Consider the following 20,164-nt stretch of genomic DNA (forward strand, 5'->3'; position numbering starts at 1 on the left):
TGACAAACCGCTTGCCAGACTGAATGTTTAATGAAGGAAATCAGCCAAATGAACAACCTTTACAATATCTTTGCTGGAACCGTGCAAACAAGCTGTATTATCTATAGCTGGAAGTGATCCTACCATTGAGAGCTCATCAAAGTCTCTCCAGGTAGTAATGCTTCAGCTGACAAGTAGCTAACTCAGCAAAATACAGTTGAATAAAAGAACTTAAGAGACTTGAACATTAACCAGGACCTTCATCCTTTATTACAATCATCAGACTCACACACACATGAACTGACGTCAAGACAATATTTTATTAATTCATTTATGTTCATTTTTACTTATTGTTACCATCAGTTATTACACTTGTCAGCATCTAATGTACAACCAAATGTTTTGATTAAGCATATGCAACAGAAGGATATTACAATCATGATCTTACAGAAAGCTCAAAAAAAAAAAAAAAAAAGCACAAGGCACAAGGAGTTATAGATTTAGTAATATAAATACTGACTTTTGCAATGTTCTTTTTGTGTGAATATCACAAGGCATGATTTCTAATAGAAGGTTCATATATGGGTGCAGTCAATAAGCTCAGTGTGTACTTGAGGAAGGTAATAGGATATCTTTCGTAAGTTGAATCTTAACTGCTATCTCATAGGGAGCTACTAATGCCCAACAGAACTGGCACCTGTAACAGGAGTTCCTCTGGGATACCTGGGAGTGGTGACAGTACCACCAAACAATGTGCCATTAGAAGCCCCTGTTATTCCAGCATAAGCAGCATTGCTGCTAGAAGATATAACAGCTCCATCAACTGTTGTTCCATCCCCTTTCAGTACAGATATGCACTTCCAGTTGTCCAGATAATTAGCTGCATACAAAAAAAAAACTTTGCTGGCAAAATATTTTAAGTCACTGCAATTTTTCCTTTTGATTTATTTTTCATTGCTTATCACAGTTCACATAGCACTTAATAAAATTTTTAAATAATTTTAATAATGTTAACAACATTCATCACCTCTAGACTAGTCAGTGTTGAAGAAATTCTTTGAACCACTAATAATGGGAGCCAGGGGATGAGAGTGAAAGGAGAAGATGAACTAAAAGCTTCTACCCAGTTCCTTTACCCACACCTAATAGTAAATATATCCAAATAGCACAGCATTCTGCCATCTACTCATACATGCAACAGCAGTGATCTTTTGTGAGCCTATTGAAGTTGAGCACACACACACAACCCCAGGCTCCCGTGACCAGCTGGTAGTGCCAGAACAAATGGATAGTTCAAAGATTTTAAAGGCAATGATGTTGAAGGCTAGACTTTCTCAGCTAGAATGAAAAGATGAAAGTAAAGAGCTTAAAAAATATTACAGAGGGTTCGCACCATACCGAGTATACAGAGATAGTGTTTAAAAAGGCATACTCAGCATGCGACAGAACATGTCTTGACGTTCCAGTAGTCTGTTCCCCGCATACTCAATATGCAAAGCTGTACAATAACAAGGGATTTAACTCTCGACTCGTTCTCCTCTCACAACACACACACTCGCTCGCACGCACGCAAGCGCACACACACACACTCGCTCGCACGCAAGCGCACACACACGCTCGCTCGCACGCAAGCGCACACACACGCTCGCTCGCACGCGTACGCACGCTAAGTGCGCACACACACACTCGCTCGCACGCAAGCACACACACACAGAGTCGATGGCTCGCGCGCTTTCTCCACTCGTTCTCCTCTCTCTCGCAGGCACTCTCTTTCTCGAAAGGGCACATTAAACGTTCTCTCTCTCTTAAACACTATCTCTGTATACTCAGTATGGTGCGAACCGGGTGGATACTTATATGACTAGTAAGCAGAAACAAAGCACATCTTATTCACAGGTGTGTGATATTTAGAAAAACTGAAAAATAAGTAGTTAGCAAGTGATTCAAATCAGCAGCTGAGTAGTTATAATATGGATAGATTATTATTTAAAGACCCTGTTGGGTCCAAGTTTTACACAGATTTAGATAGAAAAAATATTCTTAAATTTCAGCACCTGAAAAATAACCATTATTTAATGTCAAAGTTGTCAATTTGCATCTGTATTCAGCAAGTCCTGCAAAATCTATCTCACTCTCATTTGCGAAGAATTTGCTATGTTTCAGTGGTATAAACAGTTCATGCATATAAACAATGGCCAGCAGATTCATCAATGAGTCATATTCCTTGAAAATTAATTTGTTTCAGCATCAAAACAATATTAAAATTTTCTTTAAATAGCCTTGAGGATTTTGATAGTTCAAAGACCTAAATAGTTCAAGTAGATGAGATAACAAGAACCAAGAACAACTTTGCACTGTTACGGGAAGCATGAGTTCATCAAATTTTGAAAGCTGCAGCTGCCTATTAAGATAAAAGTGTATCAAAACAGGGAATTCTAGGCCTGACATTGGTCACTGAGAAACTCCTATAGCACGCTCATGTCATCCAAAAGAAGAAAAAATTATAAGCCTTGTAAAACTTGACCAGACAATTTTTAAAGTGTCATATACAAGCTGTTCTGTCATTAATGACAATGTTAAATGAAAACTGACACTAACTTGGATTTTCATCTAAATATTAAATTTGCAAACCCTAAATTTGTCCTGTGCAGGTACTACAAATATCCGAGGAAATATATATTGGAATTTCTCACCTTTCCACAAACGTACACAACCATCATCTCCTGATGAGGCAAGAACAGTGCCTGTGACATTCCAGCTGACACGCCAAACCTGAGACTCATGGTCATCAAACACAGCTACTTGTCTCATCTCAAATTTGTTCATTCCACTGTTACTCCCAGATGTGTCTTTCCTGGAGAGAAAGAAAACCCTCTTGCTCAAGTATTCTCTAAGAAAACTATTTATTGGCAAAGTAGTTTTCATAAAAACTCTGCCAAATATAGTCCAAATGACAGGCCTGAGAATTGGATAAATGCTAATGTTAAATTTGAACTTTTTATTAAAATCTGGCTGTTACTGTCAATATTACAAGGTAAGCCTCATTTTCTCACACCCACATGTACAAACCTACACTTGCTCTCATATATACTTGCAGCTTCTACAAGCTATAACATGGGATGCGATATTTATTTTGTATTATAATAATAATATAAAAAAATGACATTTGTAAAGTGCCTTTTTCCGCCATCAGCTACACTCAATGTTTATTTTTACCACACTGCCAGCAACTAGGACTATATCACGGCAACAAAAAGTAATCTTAACTTTAAAAATTTAGGGACAAAGCCTCCAGAGTGATATAACCATAACATTCTTTAAAAAATCAATGCAAGAAGTAGACAATATGAAAAAAGAGTGGGTAAAGTGTAAAAAGGAGTGGTGAAGCCCAAAAAAGACCACCAACAAACCTAAAATCAAAAGAGAACAATTATCAGGACATAAAATTTCTTAAAACTGATGGTAAAGTCCTATCCTCCTTAAAAATGTAAAGACTGCTGCCAATGGGACAGACCAAACAAAGAAAATAAAGAATTTTCAGTAAAATAAATGCCAGCAGATACTCGGAAGCTCAGGACAAACAATTGTAACATGTACCACACTAAAACTTCCACTACACCATGGACAAACTGGCTTATAAGAGGTGTCCTTGCATGGCATAGGTGTGTTCTAACTTTAATCTAGCTTCACAGGATGGCATGAAGGGAGGCGGTCAGAAAGACAGGGAAGGGTGGCATGTAATTTGTTTTGGCCCAGAGTGTCCCAGTGGTGTTGCCATACTGAATGAACATCGGTCGAGAGGCAATGAGTATAATTTGCCAGGAGACTGACGTGCAGCCTTGACAGCCTGGTCTGCTTGAACATTGCCTGAGATACCAGCATGGCCTGGAGCCAAAATAAAAACAATGTCCTTGATACAATGAATGAGTGCTGGATGCATTGTATGAAATTGGAGCACAAAAGGGTGGTCAAAATCATTGGAAAGATGAGCTTGAAGGGAAGAATGAGATTCTGAAAAAATAAAAAAAAAGGTGCTCTGAAGAGCAGTGAAAATGCTGCAAGGCAAGCAAGATAGCATGAAGTTCCGCAGTGAAGATATAACAGCCATCCGCCAGTCATACTGAAGCAGCCCGTTGCGGTTGGCAGGACAGAACTGCTCCTGCAGCGACAGGTCCACCACTTGGGACTTTGAAGCCATCTGTAAAGATAGAACAGAATCCAGGATAGCCAGAAAGGAGTTCCTGAAAAAGTTGGAGAAAAATGAGGTCAATAGTGTCCCCTTTTTTTTAAAGCTGTAAGATCAAGACAAACCTCTTGAACAGGAAGGGTCCAAGGAGGAGCTGATAGTAGGGAAAGAGGCTCTACATGTTGAATATCTACTCCGGCAGCTTGTAGACGAGGTGCTACACGGAGTGATAATGGCTTTTGTTCCTTGGTACGAATGGCATAGAGGGCAGCACTCTGAGGTCCGAAAACAGCACGGTATATAGGGTTTCCAAGATGAGCTTTTAAAAGACAGACATAGGATAGCATGAGAACCATGGAGAGAAAGTGGAGGCTCACCAGCGTCTGCGTACAAACTTCGTACAGCAATGGTGCGGAAGGCACCCAAACAGATGCGGAGCCCTTGATGATGAATAGGATCAAGAATTTCGAGGTAGGACTCTTGAGCAGAGCCATAGATGATGGATCCGTTGTCTAGCTCGGAGTGGACCAGGGCACAATACAGACGAAGCAGGACAGTGCTGACTTCATAGGAGAAAATATGAAGCCATTTTCTGTCACCCACCTTTGTACACTGTTTACACACAGCTGAAGCCGGCGTTTGAGGCATATAACAAGGCCTCCAAACCTGAAAAGACAGATCTGTGAGGAAAAGATGCAGAGCACTTCACAGAAGCAGAGGGAGGAGAAGAAGGCAGGGGGTGGAGGGATGGAGAAGGCAACACTAAATGTCACTCATCCATATTCATCACCTGCTCGCCAAGAGTAACAAACCAATTAGAAATAGGGATTGATGCTGCTGTGGTAGTCCCAGATGTTTTCTGATGAGTAGTGGGTTTTTCTGATGATTTTGCCTTTGTTTTTGTGTTCTTGTCTGTCTGAGGTGTGGTATTCTTGTTCCTCGGTGATTTTGTGTTGCGTGCCTGCTGACGTGCAGTGTTTCTGACTGGTGAAGGGGAATGTTTGGACTGCGATGCTTGTGTGGTTTGAGATTTTTGTGATGACTGGGTGCCACCACAGTTTGTAGGAGGAAGCATAGCTCAGAAGAGACCCATGTCATGTTCGTCTGGTTAGATACAGAGGTAGATGGTCGTCTTGCAACAGCTGCCAAGTAGGAAATGGAGCTTACAGTAGAAGATGCTCCTGAGGAGCCACCCACTACGTGGCGGCGAGCATCGGCATATGACACACCAGATTCCACATGCCACTTCGAGCAGTCTCTAGAAGAAGCAACATGAGACCCATCACAGTTTGCTCATTTGGTGCTTGAAGAACAATCTACTGCAGCATGGCCTGTACCGCCGCAGTGAAAGCAGCAGGACTGGGACTTGCAGAAGCTCGCCCCATGACCATAATGCTGGCAGCTGAAACAGCGCAACGGTGAAGGTATGTACAGAGAGACTTTGACCTGCAAATACCCAACCTAAATGAAGTCAGGTATTTTGGGTAAACAGAAATATAAGAAAAGTGTATTTGTAGAGATAGATTTCCTGTCCTTCTTTAGGATGACTCTCTGCACCGCTGTGACGCCCTGGGATGCCAGTTCTGATTTGATGTCAAGTTCTGATATCCCGGCAAGGTCAGGGCAACGAATGAAGAGTTGAGGGATCGATGAGAAGTTAAGCTGACCTTTATGGGTCGGTCGACAACTGTTTTCCGTCTGTCTGTCTGGATAGGTATTGAAACAGACAGGAGTTTTGCAATGACTGCTGAGTAGGAGATAAAGCCTTGTGTAGGAGTTGTTCTCGAGGAGCCACCTACTACATGATGACAAGCATCTGTGTAATATACGCCTGATTCTGGCCTATGCATTAATGGCTGACTCTTCCACTTCGGACAATTTTTGGAAGATGCGACATGAAAAGAGGGTTTATTGAACTCATCCAGACCTAGTTTTCAAAGTCTGGAGGACAAATGCAACATCAAGATCCTCATTCAAGTAGCAAAGTTTAAAAGGCTTACCAATCACCCAATGCATATGAGATTTCCAAAGCCCACAAAATGCAGATTGAAGAGGAACTTGGGCCTCTCCCAACAAGCTAATGAACATCTACAGCTACAGCAACCTTCATGGAAAAGGGATCACTTTCTATTGAACAGAAACATTCCTAGCATCTTAAAATAAAAATACTCAATCAAATCTAGAAAGAAAAACAATCTCCCTGGAGCACATCAAACAAGCTTACACATGTATACACAGATGGAGTACCAGACAAGGCCACCAGAAACAGAGGAGGTGGAGTCACAACCCAGCTCTGGGATGAAAAAACATTTCTAACAGGAAAGTACTTTACAAACTACAATGCCAAAGCAGAGGTTTTGCAGACTGAAGCTTAGATGCTCTGTGACAACTTAGAAACTATTCAAAGCAAAGTCATTATCTTGACTGATGTTCTTTCAGTCTTGGAAGCCCTCTCAAACAGCCAGAACAAAGAATTGAATGCCCTTACATCAACCCTAAGCAGCCTGCAACAATTCACAGAACAAGCAGTTTAACAGTGGATTTTCTCTCATTGCAATATCTTTGATCAATGAGCCAGCTGAGAGCCAAGTTCCACATTAGAGAATCCCCAGAGTGCCCCAGCACCATAGATCCCTATGCCAGTAGCCCACTTCCTGCAAAACTACCCAACCCAACAGACTGCCAACACACTGAGGAAAGAAAGTACCTGCAATACACAACAGACCTGGTTAGGGCCTGTGGAACCTGAGTATTCAAATAACTTGTCAGACTATTCCATGTGTGTTTAATTTTTGGCAAGACCTTTGTCCCACATCACATCAGAAGCACAGAATGCCATTTCAGAACCACATTGGCAGTGGCAAAGACAGTTTCCTCATTCAATGTATTCGATTCTATGGGGCACTGTCCATTGATAACTAAATTCACTAGGTTCATCATTGTCAGTTTAATGCATTTGTAACAATAAATCTGTTTATGAATAACCAGTGTACACACACACCCGCCCACCACAACCACCACCAAACACACAAACCTGAGTGGTTTGAGTGAGATGATGGAAAGATCCTTGGAAGCAATAGCCAGCAAATGGTATGACCGTCCCAGGTTAGGTGCAAAACAGACATCATGAACAGGTTCAGCCACCATCACAACTGTCTCCACTTTGTTCCACTTTCTGAAACATAATGTTCCAATCTACTTTATTATCTCTACTTAAAATGCTAATAATAATGACATTTTTGTGATAAAATTATATTTGCAACCAAAATCACATCTGTATTCAATAATCTGTCAAAATCCTAAGGCGATCGGCACAGTTTAGTTGAGTTTCATGTCCCCTTGACCTTTTTGATTAGTGAATTTTTGTGTGTGCTGGGGATCATTTGTCATTCCACTGGGACTGGTGCCATCTGTTGGATGTGCTATGTTCCTTTTGTTACTTCAACATGTGACTTAGATTACATAATATTTGATGACATGTCTCTTGATAAACTTGTTCCTCACATTTGTCATGCTGCATACTATGAGCTCCGGAAGATCAGCTCCATTTGTCATACTCTGTCCACCTCAACCACCAAAATTCTCACCTGACATTTCGAGCAGGGTCACACCATGGATACATAAAAATATACTCTGGCCTTCTGAGTATGAAGACCAGATTGGTTTGACCAAAGCTGCAGATTTTGTACAGGAGTGATGTAAAAGGCACCTAGACAGAAGCATAATGCTGAATAAGGTGAAGAAGTTTAATACAGGACTCTTGAGCAGAGATTGAGCTTGGAGCAAACCAGGGCACGATGCAGACAAAGTAAGACTATGCGATTCGCGTCCCAGCTGAAAAGGCCAACAACTTAAAAAATATCCAAAGTCTTCTAACACAAGAGGCATAGAGATTTCATATGGGGAAGAAAGGATAATTTGCACTTAGTATAGTGACTTTGTGGGAGAGAATTTGAAGCTGTTTTCTGTCACCCACTTCTACACACTGTTCTTGACACATTAAGCCAGACCCATTAGAGAGGGAGAGTACGTTGGAAAGAAATAGAGATGCCAGAGCCAGAAAGACAAGAAAGAAAATGAGAAGAGATATAAAGGGTATGCAAATACATCTAAACAGAAAATTAAATCCTACCAAAAATAACTACAATTGCTAGAAATAAGCATGCTTTCATTGTTAAATCTTTTTCTTCAGTGAGAGTAACATTTGTTTGTTCTATTAATCCATTATATATATTGAAGCTAGTCTGTGCATACATTTGGCAAAAACTATAATCTGTGGACTCAAGAACTTATATGTAAGCAAAAATTGCACTAAATAAAATTCAGCAATCTTCTCAGTACTTGAGTTAACAATAACAATAACAACAGACTTTATTAATCCCAACGGGCAATTTAAAAATGGAAGCTGTGCCCTGTTTCCAAAATATATTTATATGAAAAAAAAAACAAAAAAAAAACACACACACACATGCACACCTACCCATCACACACACACACGGTTAATATTTCATCTGTGATTGAGTAGCTGGACTGCGGATGGCACAAAAGATTTCAGATGCCTATTGCTTTTGCATACTGGCATGGCATAGCGTTCACCGGAGCTTAATAAAACAAATTCTCCCGCTAGCACATGTTCAGGTATGGACAGAATGCGGGAAGCTTTCCTAATTGTTGATCACAGAAGGAAGTCAAGTCCCTCTGTTTAATACCAATTGTGGGACTTATGCTTGCTAAATAAAAATAGCACATAACACCGAGATTTTTTAAAAGGTATCTAAACTTTCCCTTCCAAAACCTATCTAAATATACAGATGAAGATAGAAGACTACCTGGAAGCTTCATTGTATTCAAAGATCTGCACCTTGCCTCCTGCAGCAGGATTAGGATCATCACTGCCAACTGCAATCATGGGGGGATGCACCCTGAAACATACATATATACAATTAAAAAAATATAGTTATTATGGCAAGATATATTCTAGAATAACTACAGAGACTTCAATATCAGAATGTAGCATAAATATCTCTTCTCTAAGATCATGGAGAAAGTAGTTCTGACACTCACTGCTCATCAGTCTCCCCAAGCATTTCAAAGTAAGCAAAACCAACTTTGCCTTTACGTCACCAGTCAGGAATCTGTGATTCATTGTCACAACTGACATGACCTTAAACAGACAAGTTACAGCTGTCTGTCAGTCTGCCTCTTATGAGCTACATAAGATCAGCGCCATCCACACGTTATCAGCACTCCTGTCTGTGTATTTGTTCTATTTTTTTGGCTTGATCACTGCAATTCCTTGTTTGCGGGCTACCCCTCATACCTCATTCATAAACTCCAGAAAGTACAGAACTGCACATGTGGTGTTTACAGCTAGGAAATGGGACATCACTTTGTTTTCTGCACTGGCTACCTATCCAGTCTTTCATCCAATACAAACAGTGTTATAATTTCTTTGCAGACACCTGCCCTGACTATTTCTTTAAACTTCTCCTTCCCTACATCCGAGCCTTTCCAAGGTTTTATCTGTACACTCCAAAATCCACATTTTCAACGGAAATGTAAAGTCAGTCCTTCCATATGGATGTGAGGCATGGCGTGTGACAAATACCATCACCAACAAGATTCAGACATTCGTCAACAGATGTCTGAGCCACATTTTCAACATAAGATGACCCAAAAAGATCACCAACACAGACCCGTAGGAGAGAACCAACCAAAAACCTGCCAGTCAAGACATGAAGAAGCATCACCCTGCAAAACCCAGCTGACTATTTAACGAGACAAGCTCGGGCTGAAGTTTCATCACACACGCATTTTCCGCATTGCTAAACCTCTAACTTCCTGAGAGCTGGCCGGTTGCCAGGCGAGCACCATGCATGCAAGCTTTGTCACCCGTTTCACTGCAGCACCCCCTGTGGGACCCCAGGGTATGCTAGCCTAGCGAGCATTGTAAGAATAGGGTCCCTGCCATCCAGCCAGGCATGTTGTAAGAGGCGACTAAGGTGGACACCTCACCTACAGGTAAATCAGGTTGTGGTAGGGCTAACAACCCTACCATGTAAAAAATAGATGTTACAGAAACCAACACCAGAATATTCGTTACGGATGGTGGAGGTAATGAAGCACGTCAGGTGACTGGACTTATGATGGACGACAGCCAAAACCGAGAGGGAGCTGCCGAGCTGGCGCCCTGACAGTGGATTTACTCAAGCCGAAGCAAAAGTTGAGGGTGGGGTGCTGGAGCGTCCAGACCTTGTACCAGACTGGCAGGATGCACCAACTAGTCATGAATTTTGACAATTACAACTTGGACATCCTGGGAGTCAGAGGGACCGGCACCGGAAAGAGGAGACTAGCATCAGGACATGCCATCTTCTTCTCAGGACAATCAGACGGTCAGCACTCTGAAGGAGTAGCACTACTCCTCAACAAGAAAACAGAAAAGGCACTGCTGGAATGGAGGCCTTATGGACCCAGGCTTTTGAGAGCAAGATTTCATTTAAAGTACACCAAGCTGACAGTGCTAGCCTGCTATGCACCAACAAACTCTGAGGCAGAAGACAAGGATGCTTTTTACAATCAGCTCCAGGCAGCCTCAGAAAGCGTTCCAGCCCACGACATGTTGCTCATCATCGGCGATCTCAATGCCAAGGTGGGAAGTGACAACACCTGCAGGGCGCATGTCATGGGCAAGCATGAAATTGGAACCATCAATGACAAGGGAGAGAGACTGCCAGACTTTTGTGAAGAAAACAACCTACTGATTGAGGGCACACTCTTCCAACACAAAGACATCCACAAGGCAACGTGGACATCACCAGATAGGATCACAAAGAACCAGACAGACGATGTCATCATCAACCGAAGATGGAGGAGCTCACTTCAAGGTGTTAGAGCCTACAGAGGAGCAGACGTTGGCAGTGACCACATTCTTGTGACAGCCGCAGTTTCTCTGAAGCTACGTCGATCGCGAGGAAAACAGGCATGCCAGCAGAGAGTGGACTCCGGCAAACTAAAAGATCCAGCCACCAAACGGGCCTTTGCTATTGAAGTAAAGAACAGGTTCCAGACACTAGGAGACCAACAAGAGATGACCCTAGACGACTTCAATCGAGTGTTACAGGAAATAGGAGAGAAAATACTGGGCTTCCAACGGAAGAAGAAAGAACAGTGGATCAGAGAAGAGACATGGAAGAAGATAGATGACAGAAAGTCAGCCAAACAAAAAATCAACAGCACCAGATCTGAATGCCTGAAGGAACAACACAAAGATATACAAAACTAAACAAAGAGGTAAAGAAGGTGACAAAATCTGACAAAAGAGACTACACAGAGAAACTGGCAGATGAAGTTGAAAAAGCAGCAAGGAAAAATGACCTGAAGACACTGTACAAGATAAACAAACAGCTAAACAACGGGTTTAACAACAGTGATGTGCCAGTGAAAGACGTGAACGGTAATGTTATCGAGGGAGAGGAAGGAAAACTACAGCGCTGGAGGGAGCACTTTGAGTCAGTTCTGAACAGACCAGATCCCCCTCAGCTTGCAGACATCCAGCCAGCAGCTATAGACCTTGACATCTGCACAGACCCGCCAAACCTGGAAGAAGTGACAGCAGCAATCAAGACAATGAAGAGCGGCAAAGCAACAGGGGCAGATGGAATAACAGCAGAGATGTTGAAAGCAGATGTGAATGTCACAGCTCCCAAGCTGACTGAAATATTCAGGCAAGTTTGGGAATCAGGGCAGGTCCCTGATCGTGGAAGACAGGGCTCATCTTCAAGTTACCCAAGAAAGGAGATCTTGGAGACTGCAACAAATGGAGGGGCATAACAGTTCTTTCCATCGTCAGCAAGGTCTTTAGCAAGATTTTTTTGTCAAGACTGACGGCAATCCTTGAGAAAGACCTCCAACCACAGCAAGCAGGATTTCGCACTGGACTAGAAATTGTTCAGTGGGAAGGCATCTGAGTGAAAAAACCCAAGACGAAATATTTTTAAACCCTTTGGCTATAGCGAAAGGGGAGAGTGATGAGAGCAGCTAGGCCAGCTCTGCGTCCTCTACAAAAAGAAAATGGGACCACGCCCCCCCCCCCCCACCACCACCACCGAAGACATTTCAAATTTTCTACTGCATTTATCCATGTATTATTTTCTTTGTACTCAAAGCTTTACAATTTATGATTCCTTTCTCGGTAATGCTCATGGAACAGGTGAGTTTTTAGTGCACCTTTAAAGGATTTGATGGTGGCTATAAAAGGGAAGAGAGTTCCACTATTCTGCAGAACAGTAACTAAAAATCCAGTGACCATATGTGCTTGTTATGGTAACAGGGATAACAAGCATATGGTCATTAGATGGACAACAGAGCTGTTTGACTGGAACGTACAGGAAGTGAAGTTCAGAGAGATAATCAGGGTACAAACCTGAAAAGAATCTAAAACACAACACAGACAGTTTTTTTACCGAATGTAAGAAAGGATGGGTAGCTAGAGCAGAAAACTAGAAGTCCAGGCCAAAGAGGTATGTTGGTATGATGGGCCTACAAAAATCTTAGGAATGTTTCATTTAGGAATCTAAGGGACAAAGGGCTGCAATAAAAGTAAGAAGGTGAACTTGTTGATTAGAGTTAGAGAGGGAAGGGTGAGCCGAGTAAATTGTGTACTTCCTGGTCATTGGTCACAATTGTCTAATCAAAAGCAGAAAGGTGGCTAGTAGGGCGATCACTAACATGCCATCTGCTACAGTACAATGAACAAAAAGAATAAGAATCAACCCTCCTCAAACTGAAACTGTGATAATCCAGTATCATATGCATCTAGGGATATGAGTGTGCACATGCACACACATATACATTCTTGTGGTTCATTGATATTTTTAATACTTTAAAGATTGTACTAAGCAGCAATTCACCTTGAAGGACTCCATGACAAGCAGCTACAGCTCAGTCTACAGTTGAATTCATGTTGAAGAGACCAATTACTAAGGTTCATAACATCTACAGCCTCATAGATTCGAACTACACCATCTGCAGAACAAGTGGCCTGTGAAAACATAAGCCACAAAACAGTCATAGCAACAAAACAAACGTTTTCATTAAATTCAACTACAGACAATTAAAGTTACTAACACCATATTCAATCTTCTCTCATTTAATCTCTTTTCCTTTCTCTTACTCTAAAACAGATGGCCTACAACAGTTAAAGTCAAACTGAGAGCATGGTGATACAAATGCACACACAATGTTGGCTAGCAATTTTATCATCGATTTTGAGCATATTTCTGACACTAAAGTTGTTTTTTTGAATATGGTACCACCGACAGAGATAAACATGTGCCCCTTTAGTTTACAAAAGTGGATGCATAGTAACCAGAGATACTTTATTTCTATCACCCACTTCTGAACCCTACTAAGACACAGCTGAAGATGGCGGCTAAGTCACGTAGAGATCTGGCCAAAATACAGATAGCAAAATCATCCCTAGACTCTGACAGCTTTCAAGTCAATTTTGAACATGGTAAAAGACAGCTAGGTTTCTGAGGGACACTCATTTTCTGTTTCTGAAAATAGGCAGAAACACAAACTTTCAAAAGACAATAAAAATAAAAGTGCCATAAAACTCTGAAAGCGTAGTATAGTAAGCCTTCTCTCAATTGAAAACACATGTAAAACATGCTTTTGATGGAAAAAATTTCTGATTAAAAGTTCTTAACTAAACTTGGTCTTTGATGATAAGGCTGCACTGAAAGATGAAGAGAAGACCATAAGACTCTAGTTGCCAAGTAAAGGATCCATTTACATGTTCTAAAATGTTGTACAGACTAGCCACAGCAATAGGATGACAGGAGTTTACATCACAATGATCCTTGCTAAGCTTCGGAATTTGTACCATGACAGCCTCATGATCCAGACAGGCATCCATAGAAAATCACGAGGAGAAAGATTTGAAAAAAAATGAGTTAGCAGCTGATAAAGAATGTTGTCTCAACCAGGTCTGAAGTACTTACACATTTGAAAAGCCTGCTGGAGTTCAGCGAAAAGGAAAGGAAGATTGCAGTGCTGAGAACTATTAGAAATCAGAGGATTTCTGAAAGAACAGTGACAATGGTGAATGCTGAAGAATTTGCTATGTGTTTAGTAAGTATAGAATCTTTGACCTGCAAATGGCTTTTTGAACCTGCCTGGAACTTTCCTCTTATCTTTCTGACAGCTGTCCTTACTACAGAGAAGGTGGTACTGAAAGAGGACAAAAGACCCCCACTAGCTTTTATGTGCTCTCATATGTCTTAGATAGTTCTTTTTGTTTATCTACTGTGGTGAGAAACAGGCAACTCATCAGATGCAAAATAGAAAATGAGTTGCAAAGACAATCCCGCAGGGAATAGTAGAAGAAAGAACAAGAAATGGACAAAAGTGGACTGGGCTATCATTTAATACATCTTAAAAATAAGTGGCTGACAAACAAAAGAGAAAGCAACAATTGGTAATAATTGTATAAACTGCACCCACAGCCAGTGAAGGCTTAGGTGCTGAAATGAAGATAATAATGCAGAAATTGACATCTTCCCTTTGACAGCTGGTTTCTAGCTATGGTGTCCCGCTCTGAGGTAATTCAAAGTCAAAATTCCTGCCAAACACTGGGCATTACTAGAATTCCTAATACTACCTGGGTTTCTGTCTTCCCTAAGACTGACATTAGCAGCCCTTACTAAATCAAAACATAAATAATTGCATACTTCCAATGATTTTCCGACTAAATAAAAAACCAAAAAAAGGTACCAGTTGGAGTCCACGATGTTTTGGTGCAAATTTAACATCTGTAACAGATGTACGACTGTCCACTAGACTGGTGCGCTTTAGCCAGTGGTTTTGGCCAGCTTCTTTTTCCCAAACAGCTGCTGTTCTATCAAATGAGCACGTAGCCAGCACTTGACCAAACTCTGGGTGAGCCCAGGTTACTCGCCAAACAGAACCACTTTGAGTCTGAAACATAACAGCAAGGCACATATATCATGAGTTCTACTGTTCACTTCTACAAGATATTTTCCCCCTACAGATTAAAATTCTATGTGTTCCTTTTAAAAATGTTAGTTTATGTTAATGAAAATTTTGATTAATGCTGTACTAATGCATCAGCTTGCCACAGCTTATGCACCACACAGATCAATCAAATGTTTATATGTACCTTTTTTAATATAGAGGGGAAGTGAAAAGTGGAATTATTTCTTTACAAGTTACCTTTCTTAGCTTACATTTAATATCAAGGTATTCAATCTTTATCAAATTAATAATGCAAGCAAAACCTGTCCATGTAGGGCGATGTTTCTGTCAGTTTGGTGTGGCAACGTCATCTAAATTATTATGTATCTTATGATTCATGTGATTTATCTATCATCAATCAAGCTCATGAAGGAGTATGCCCTCAGCACTACACACCAGTCCAAAATCTTTGCTTGCTTGGGCTGGTACAGGATCTTTGCCTTCACGACATAGTCTAATGTCAATGTTTTGAAGCATTCAGCTGCTTGTAACAGCCACACCCTTACAACAATAGATTAGGATCCCACTCTTCACAGCTATATCTGGGATGGATTAACACCTTTCACTCTGCTACTGACGTGAGATTATTTCTGCAACCTTCTTTCCATAGGTATCCATCTCTGATTAACATACATCTAACCTCCTCGATAATTCCAGCAATCCTTCCAAGATTTCCTCAAGACTTATTTCTTACCTTCCTCCCCTCAATTTAGAGTGCAATTTACATTAATGAATACTGATAGGGCACCAGTCTTGCGATTCATCCAACAAAGTTCAGCACCACTGCTTCTTAATCAGTTACGGCTGTCTAACCATAAACAGTTCCCCCATCCCTTCTTTGTCAACATAGGCATTCCTTACTTTACTACCTATGTACCTTACTGGGGCAATTCAGCATTAATACAAGGGTTTATTTTATAGGTATTGTCTAAGCCCCCAATACCTCAATATATCACAATGATTTAAATTTATTTGATTGCCTAATTGGAACTTTTACATATCAAATTTATACTGTGGTCCTACTTCAGAAAGGTATTTCACAAACAACTGGTGCAAATACACAACATTGTATATTTCAATGGCAAAGGGGTAAAAGTCTACACCTTTAATATGTTAATATTTATAGACTGACTTTGATTTACATTTTGTCAATTACGTGCATTTTATTAAAGATGTGGAAATCAAGATCAACGTGTAAAAATTAACACATTTATGGTGGTAGACACAGCCATATCAATTGATAGGAAAAAAAAAAGTAAAATATGTAATACTGAACTAACAACCCTAATCAACCCAACATGAAACCCGATTTCTCCTATGAATAAAAAAAATAAGACAAGCACCTTTAAACTGGCAGTGCACTGCCATGTGCCCTCGGCAGTCTGTTCCCACACCTGAAATAAATGATAAGAATAATGATAAGTAAACATACAAATGATCATTTTTCCTAACTCATATTACAGAGCTTGTAATGGTCTAGCCTAAAAAGAAAAAAATCTGACAAGAATCAGGCATCAGCAGATTCAAATAAATCACACAAAAATCCCCACAGAATTAGATAAAACACACAGTTAACAGAGATCAATTGCAAAATGGGTTCAACCAAAAAGTATGAATTTTTGAATGTACACAGAGACTCTTAGCACTGACCAATATCTGACAAGAGATTAGTTTATTCCTTGCTACTCCTTGAGGAGCATAGGGCTGCTACAACTTGCCAGCAAAACCGGTTTTGGGCAGCACCCTTCAGTTGAGCACATGAAGTTCAGACGTTCTTTGCCTCGCTCTCTACTGTTCTTTTCCAAGTCTGCTTTGGTCTCCCAACTCTCCTCTTCCCCTGAGGGTTCCAGTCGAGTACATGCCTAGCAATGGTGTCAGCTGGTTTGCACAGGATGTGTCCTATAAAATCCCATTTTTGCTTTTTGATGTCTTGGCTAGTGGCATTCTGATTGGTTCTTTTCCACATGCAGCTGTTGGAGATCTTTTCGGGTCATCTTTTTCCCAGAATATGGCATAAGTATCAGTGAAGGAGGCCGCTACGATTGACGGAGGATATGAGCCGATTCTCGGAAGTCACCAACGTCAGAGGGCCCTCCACATGGCAAGAGACTTTTGTGTGAAGAGATAAGTGGTAAGTGTGTGTTACACGAGTGTAGTGTGTATTGTGCATTAGTTAAGTTAATTAGAACTCACGATATCTGGACTAGGCATAGGGAAGTAACAGGACACCTAGGGAACAGCCATATTTGATATTGTATCATCTGGTAAATTGATTTGTAAAACTCTAGATCATTAATAACTTTCTTTATTACACTCAATTTCCTTGTGTTGGTTATTGGAGATGTGCGCTGCAGGCTCAGATTCATGTAAAGTATAATTAGCAATTTAGTAAAAGTACGTGTAAGGTAAATGTTGCCGTGAGTTGGTAGAGGTGTCGAGAATGTGATTAGCCCGAGGCAACAGATATCGCATCCTCTGACCATCTTCATGTGCTCATTCTCCAGAGTTCATGACAGTGAATGACCTATCCTGGCGAAACCATGGTTGTTCTGATCTCGGTCTCTTGTCTAGTGCCTTCTTCCGTCTCTCTAGTATTACCCTTGTCAGGACTTTGCTGGGGATGGACATCAACATGATCCCCGCCAATTGTTGGACTGGGAGCGGTCTCCTTTCTTTGGTAACTTGACCAGATGACCTAGTTTCCAGTCTCTAACTAGCTCTTGTTCCCAGATCTTGTGTAGGAGGGGCTGTAACATTTTTGCTGTTGTTTCTGGGTCTGCCTTTAGTGCTTCTAGGGTTATGCCATCTGGGCCTGCTGCTTTGCCACTTTTCATGCTTTTGATAGCTTTGATTTCTATCTCAGTGGGAGGGCTGGTGTTGACATGAAGTTGTTCAGTTGCTGGTGGTATGTCAGGTAAGGATGGTGGATGAGTTAATTCAGGATCTCTTTGAAGAGTTCCATCCAGCAATCTCTTTGTCCTGTATCGTTTGTTATGGTCTTGCCATCTTTGTCTTTCAATGGCTTGTTTAGGTTAATGTTCCTGCCTGACAGAGTTTGTGTTATTTTGTATAGTCGCTTCATGTTTCCCTATATAGCTGCTGTCTCTGCTTCCTCTGTCAGTTCATGGGTGACGCGTCTCTTGTCATCCCTGACAGGCCTCTTCACTTGGCGGTTGGCTTCCCAATATTCAGCTCTGAGAACTTCCTTTTCTTGCTGGTCTTGACATGGGTTGAGTTTCTGTTTCAGTTCCTTTCTTGATTCAGTCTTTGCCCAGGTCTCTGGAGTCATCCATTCCTTGTGTTTTCTTTCCCTATTCCCTAGAGCATCTGTACAGGTTGTCTTCCAAATGCTCTTGAGTGTTGACCAGTGTTCTTCCACTGATTCTTCTGTCAGTCCTGAAAGGGCCTCATACTTATTCTTGACTTCTTTGTTCTTGAGGTACTGAGTATTAAACTTGTGGTGTGGTCTGCCTGCTGGATCAATGAAGGACCTCAGCTTAATCTTGAAGGCTGCCATTAGGAGCTGGTGGTCACATCTGCACCTCTTCTCACTCGGACATATTGGAGACTCCTCCACTTTTGAGCAACTGTTATATGGTCAATCTGGTTTTCCATCTGCCCATAAGGGGAAGTCCAAGTTGTCTTGTGTATATTTTTGTGTGGAAACACAGAGCCACCTATGATGTGGTCAATGAAAGCACGGAAGTCTATGAAAAGCTCTCCGTTTTCATTGCAGGTGCCGACGCCATGTCTTCCCATGATGAGTTCCCTGTTGGTGTTATCATCTCCCACTTTGGCATTTAGGTCTCCCATAATGATCTTCAGATCTCTTCTTGGTGTGTGGTCAAGCAAAGACTGAAAGTAGCTGTAGAAGTCTTCTTTTTCCTCTTCATCTGCTGCATTTGTTGGTGCATAGCATTGGATGATGGTGATCTTCCTTCCTCTAGTATTGAATCTCGATGGCATGAGTCGTGATGAGACTGGATCACAGGCCATCAGTGCCTTTGCTGCCTCTGTTGACATTAGCAGTGCTACTCCCTGGGTGTGATCGTGGTCCAGGTCCGTAAATAATGGTTTCTCCTGATGTTAGTCTGGTCTGGCCACTTCCATTCCATTGGTTTCGCATAACCCGAGAACCCTGATGTATTTTCTCATTTCTCTTGCCACTTGAGCTGACTTGCCACTTTCATAAAGGGTTCTGATGTTCCAGATCCCTATCCTGATTTTTGCCTTGGTTGTCAAAAGATGAGTCAGCAAGCTGGCTTCCCTAAGACTTTCACCAGCATGTGTCATAAGCTCTTCTTGGGAGGAATCTTCCTGACCAGGCCCCTGTTGTGGTTTTGTTGCGGTTTTTGTAAAAGCTTTTTTTTAATTACACAAGAGGGTTGTGAGCCCAAAGCAAAACCCCTAACCTGGAGGGCCAGGGTGCATCATTTTAGTCTGCCCTCACCCCCTTTTTAGTAACCCAACAATTCTTTTAGATATATTTTGTTATATGAATTTCATCTCTATTACTATCACCTTCCCAATCCAATTTACAAACAACAGTTTATGCTCTATCACCACATTTTTGCAAAAATTGTGCATTCGTATTTTTTTTAAAAAAGGTACACTTTAAAGTAGAAAGCTTCCGGCTGACTACTTACCCTGTATAATGATTTCTGCAGAAATCACGTAAAATAAGTACATAATTACATTCTGAAAGAGAGCGTTTGTTCTATGGGTTACCTGTCACTTCAATCTTAATAATGTTGCTCCAGTCATAGCTATTGTAGCGTGCCAACACCAAGATCAAATCCATCCAGGCCCAAAAGAAGAGTCAATCTCTAATGACAGGTGTAGCTATTGATACCAAATACTATCAACAGAGCCATGCATTGTTCAAACAAATTCAGGTCCAATCTAAATAAAAATGGCCACTTGGAAATATACATATCTGACGCCATGCCAGTTTCTTCT

General features: G+C 41.2%; 2 protein-coding genes across 2 annotated transcripts in view; one reads left to right on the forward strand and one right to left on the reverse strand.

The window, feature by feature from the left end:
• Positions 1-20,164, reverse strand: part of LOC112576820 (nucleoporin SEH1-like) — a 22,182-nt gene continuing 2,018 nt past the window's right edge. Inside the window, exons 2-8 of the mRNA XM_025259578.1 lie at positions 16,549-16,599; positions 14,945-15,148; positions 13,078-13,208; positions 8,995-9,087; positions 7,200-7,340; positions 2,673-2,833; positions 1-859 (exon numbers count right to left, since the gene is read on the reverse strand). Coding sequence (XP_025115363.1) covers positions 654-859; positions 2,673-2,833; positions 7,200-7,340; positions 8,995-9,087; positions 13,078-13,208; positions 14,945-15,148; positions 16,549-16,599 — 987 coding nt within the window. The 3' untranslated portion in view covers positions 1-653. The remainder of the gene's footprint in view (positions 860-2,672; positions 2,834-7,199; positions 7,341-8,994; positions 9,088-13,077; positions 13,209-14,944; positions 15,149-16,548; positions 16,600-20,164) is intronic.
• The window catches only part of LOC112576821 (neuralized-like protein 2), a 22,070-nt gene continuing 19,111 nt past the window's right edge, over positions 17,206-20,164 (forward strand). The window contains exon 1 of the mRNA XM_025259581.1: positions 17,206-17,336. The gene's annotated coding sequence lies outside the window, so the exon portion shown is untranslated. The remainder of the gene's footprint in view (positions 17,337-20,164) is intronic.

Source organism: Pomacea canaliculata, linkage group LG12 (genome assembly GCF_003073045.1).
Source record: "Pomacea canaliculata isolate SZHN2017 linkage group LG12, ASM307304v1, whole genome shotgun sequence".
NCBI lineage: Eukaryota > Metazoa > Mollusca > Gastropoda > Architaenioglossa > Ampullariidae > Pomacea > Pomacea canaliculata.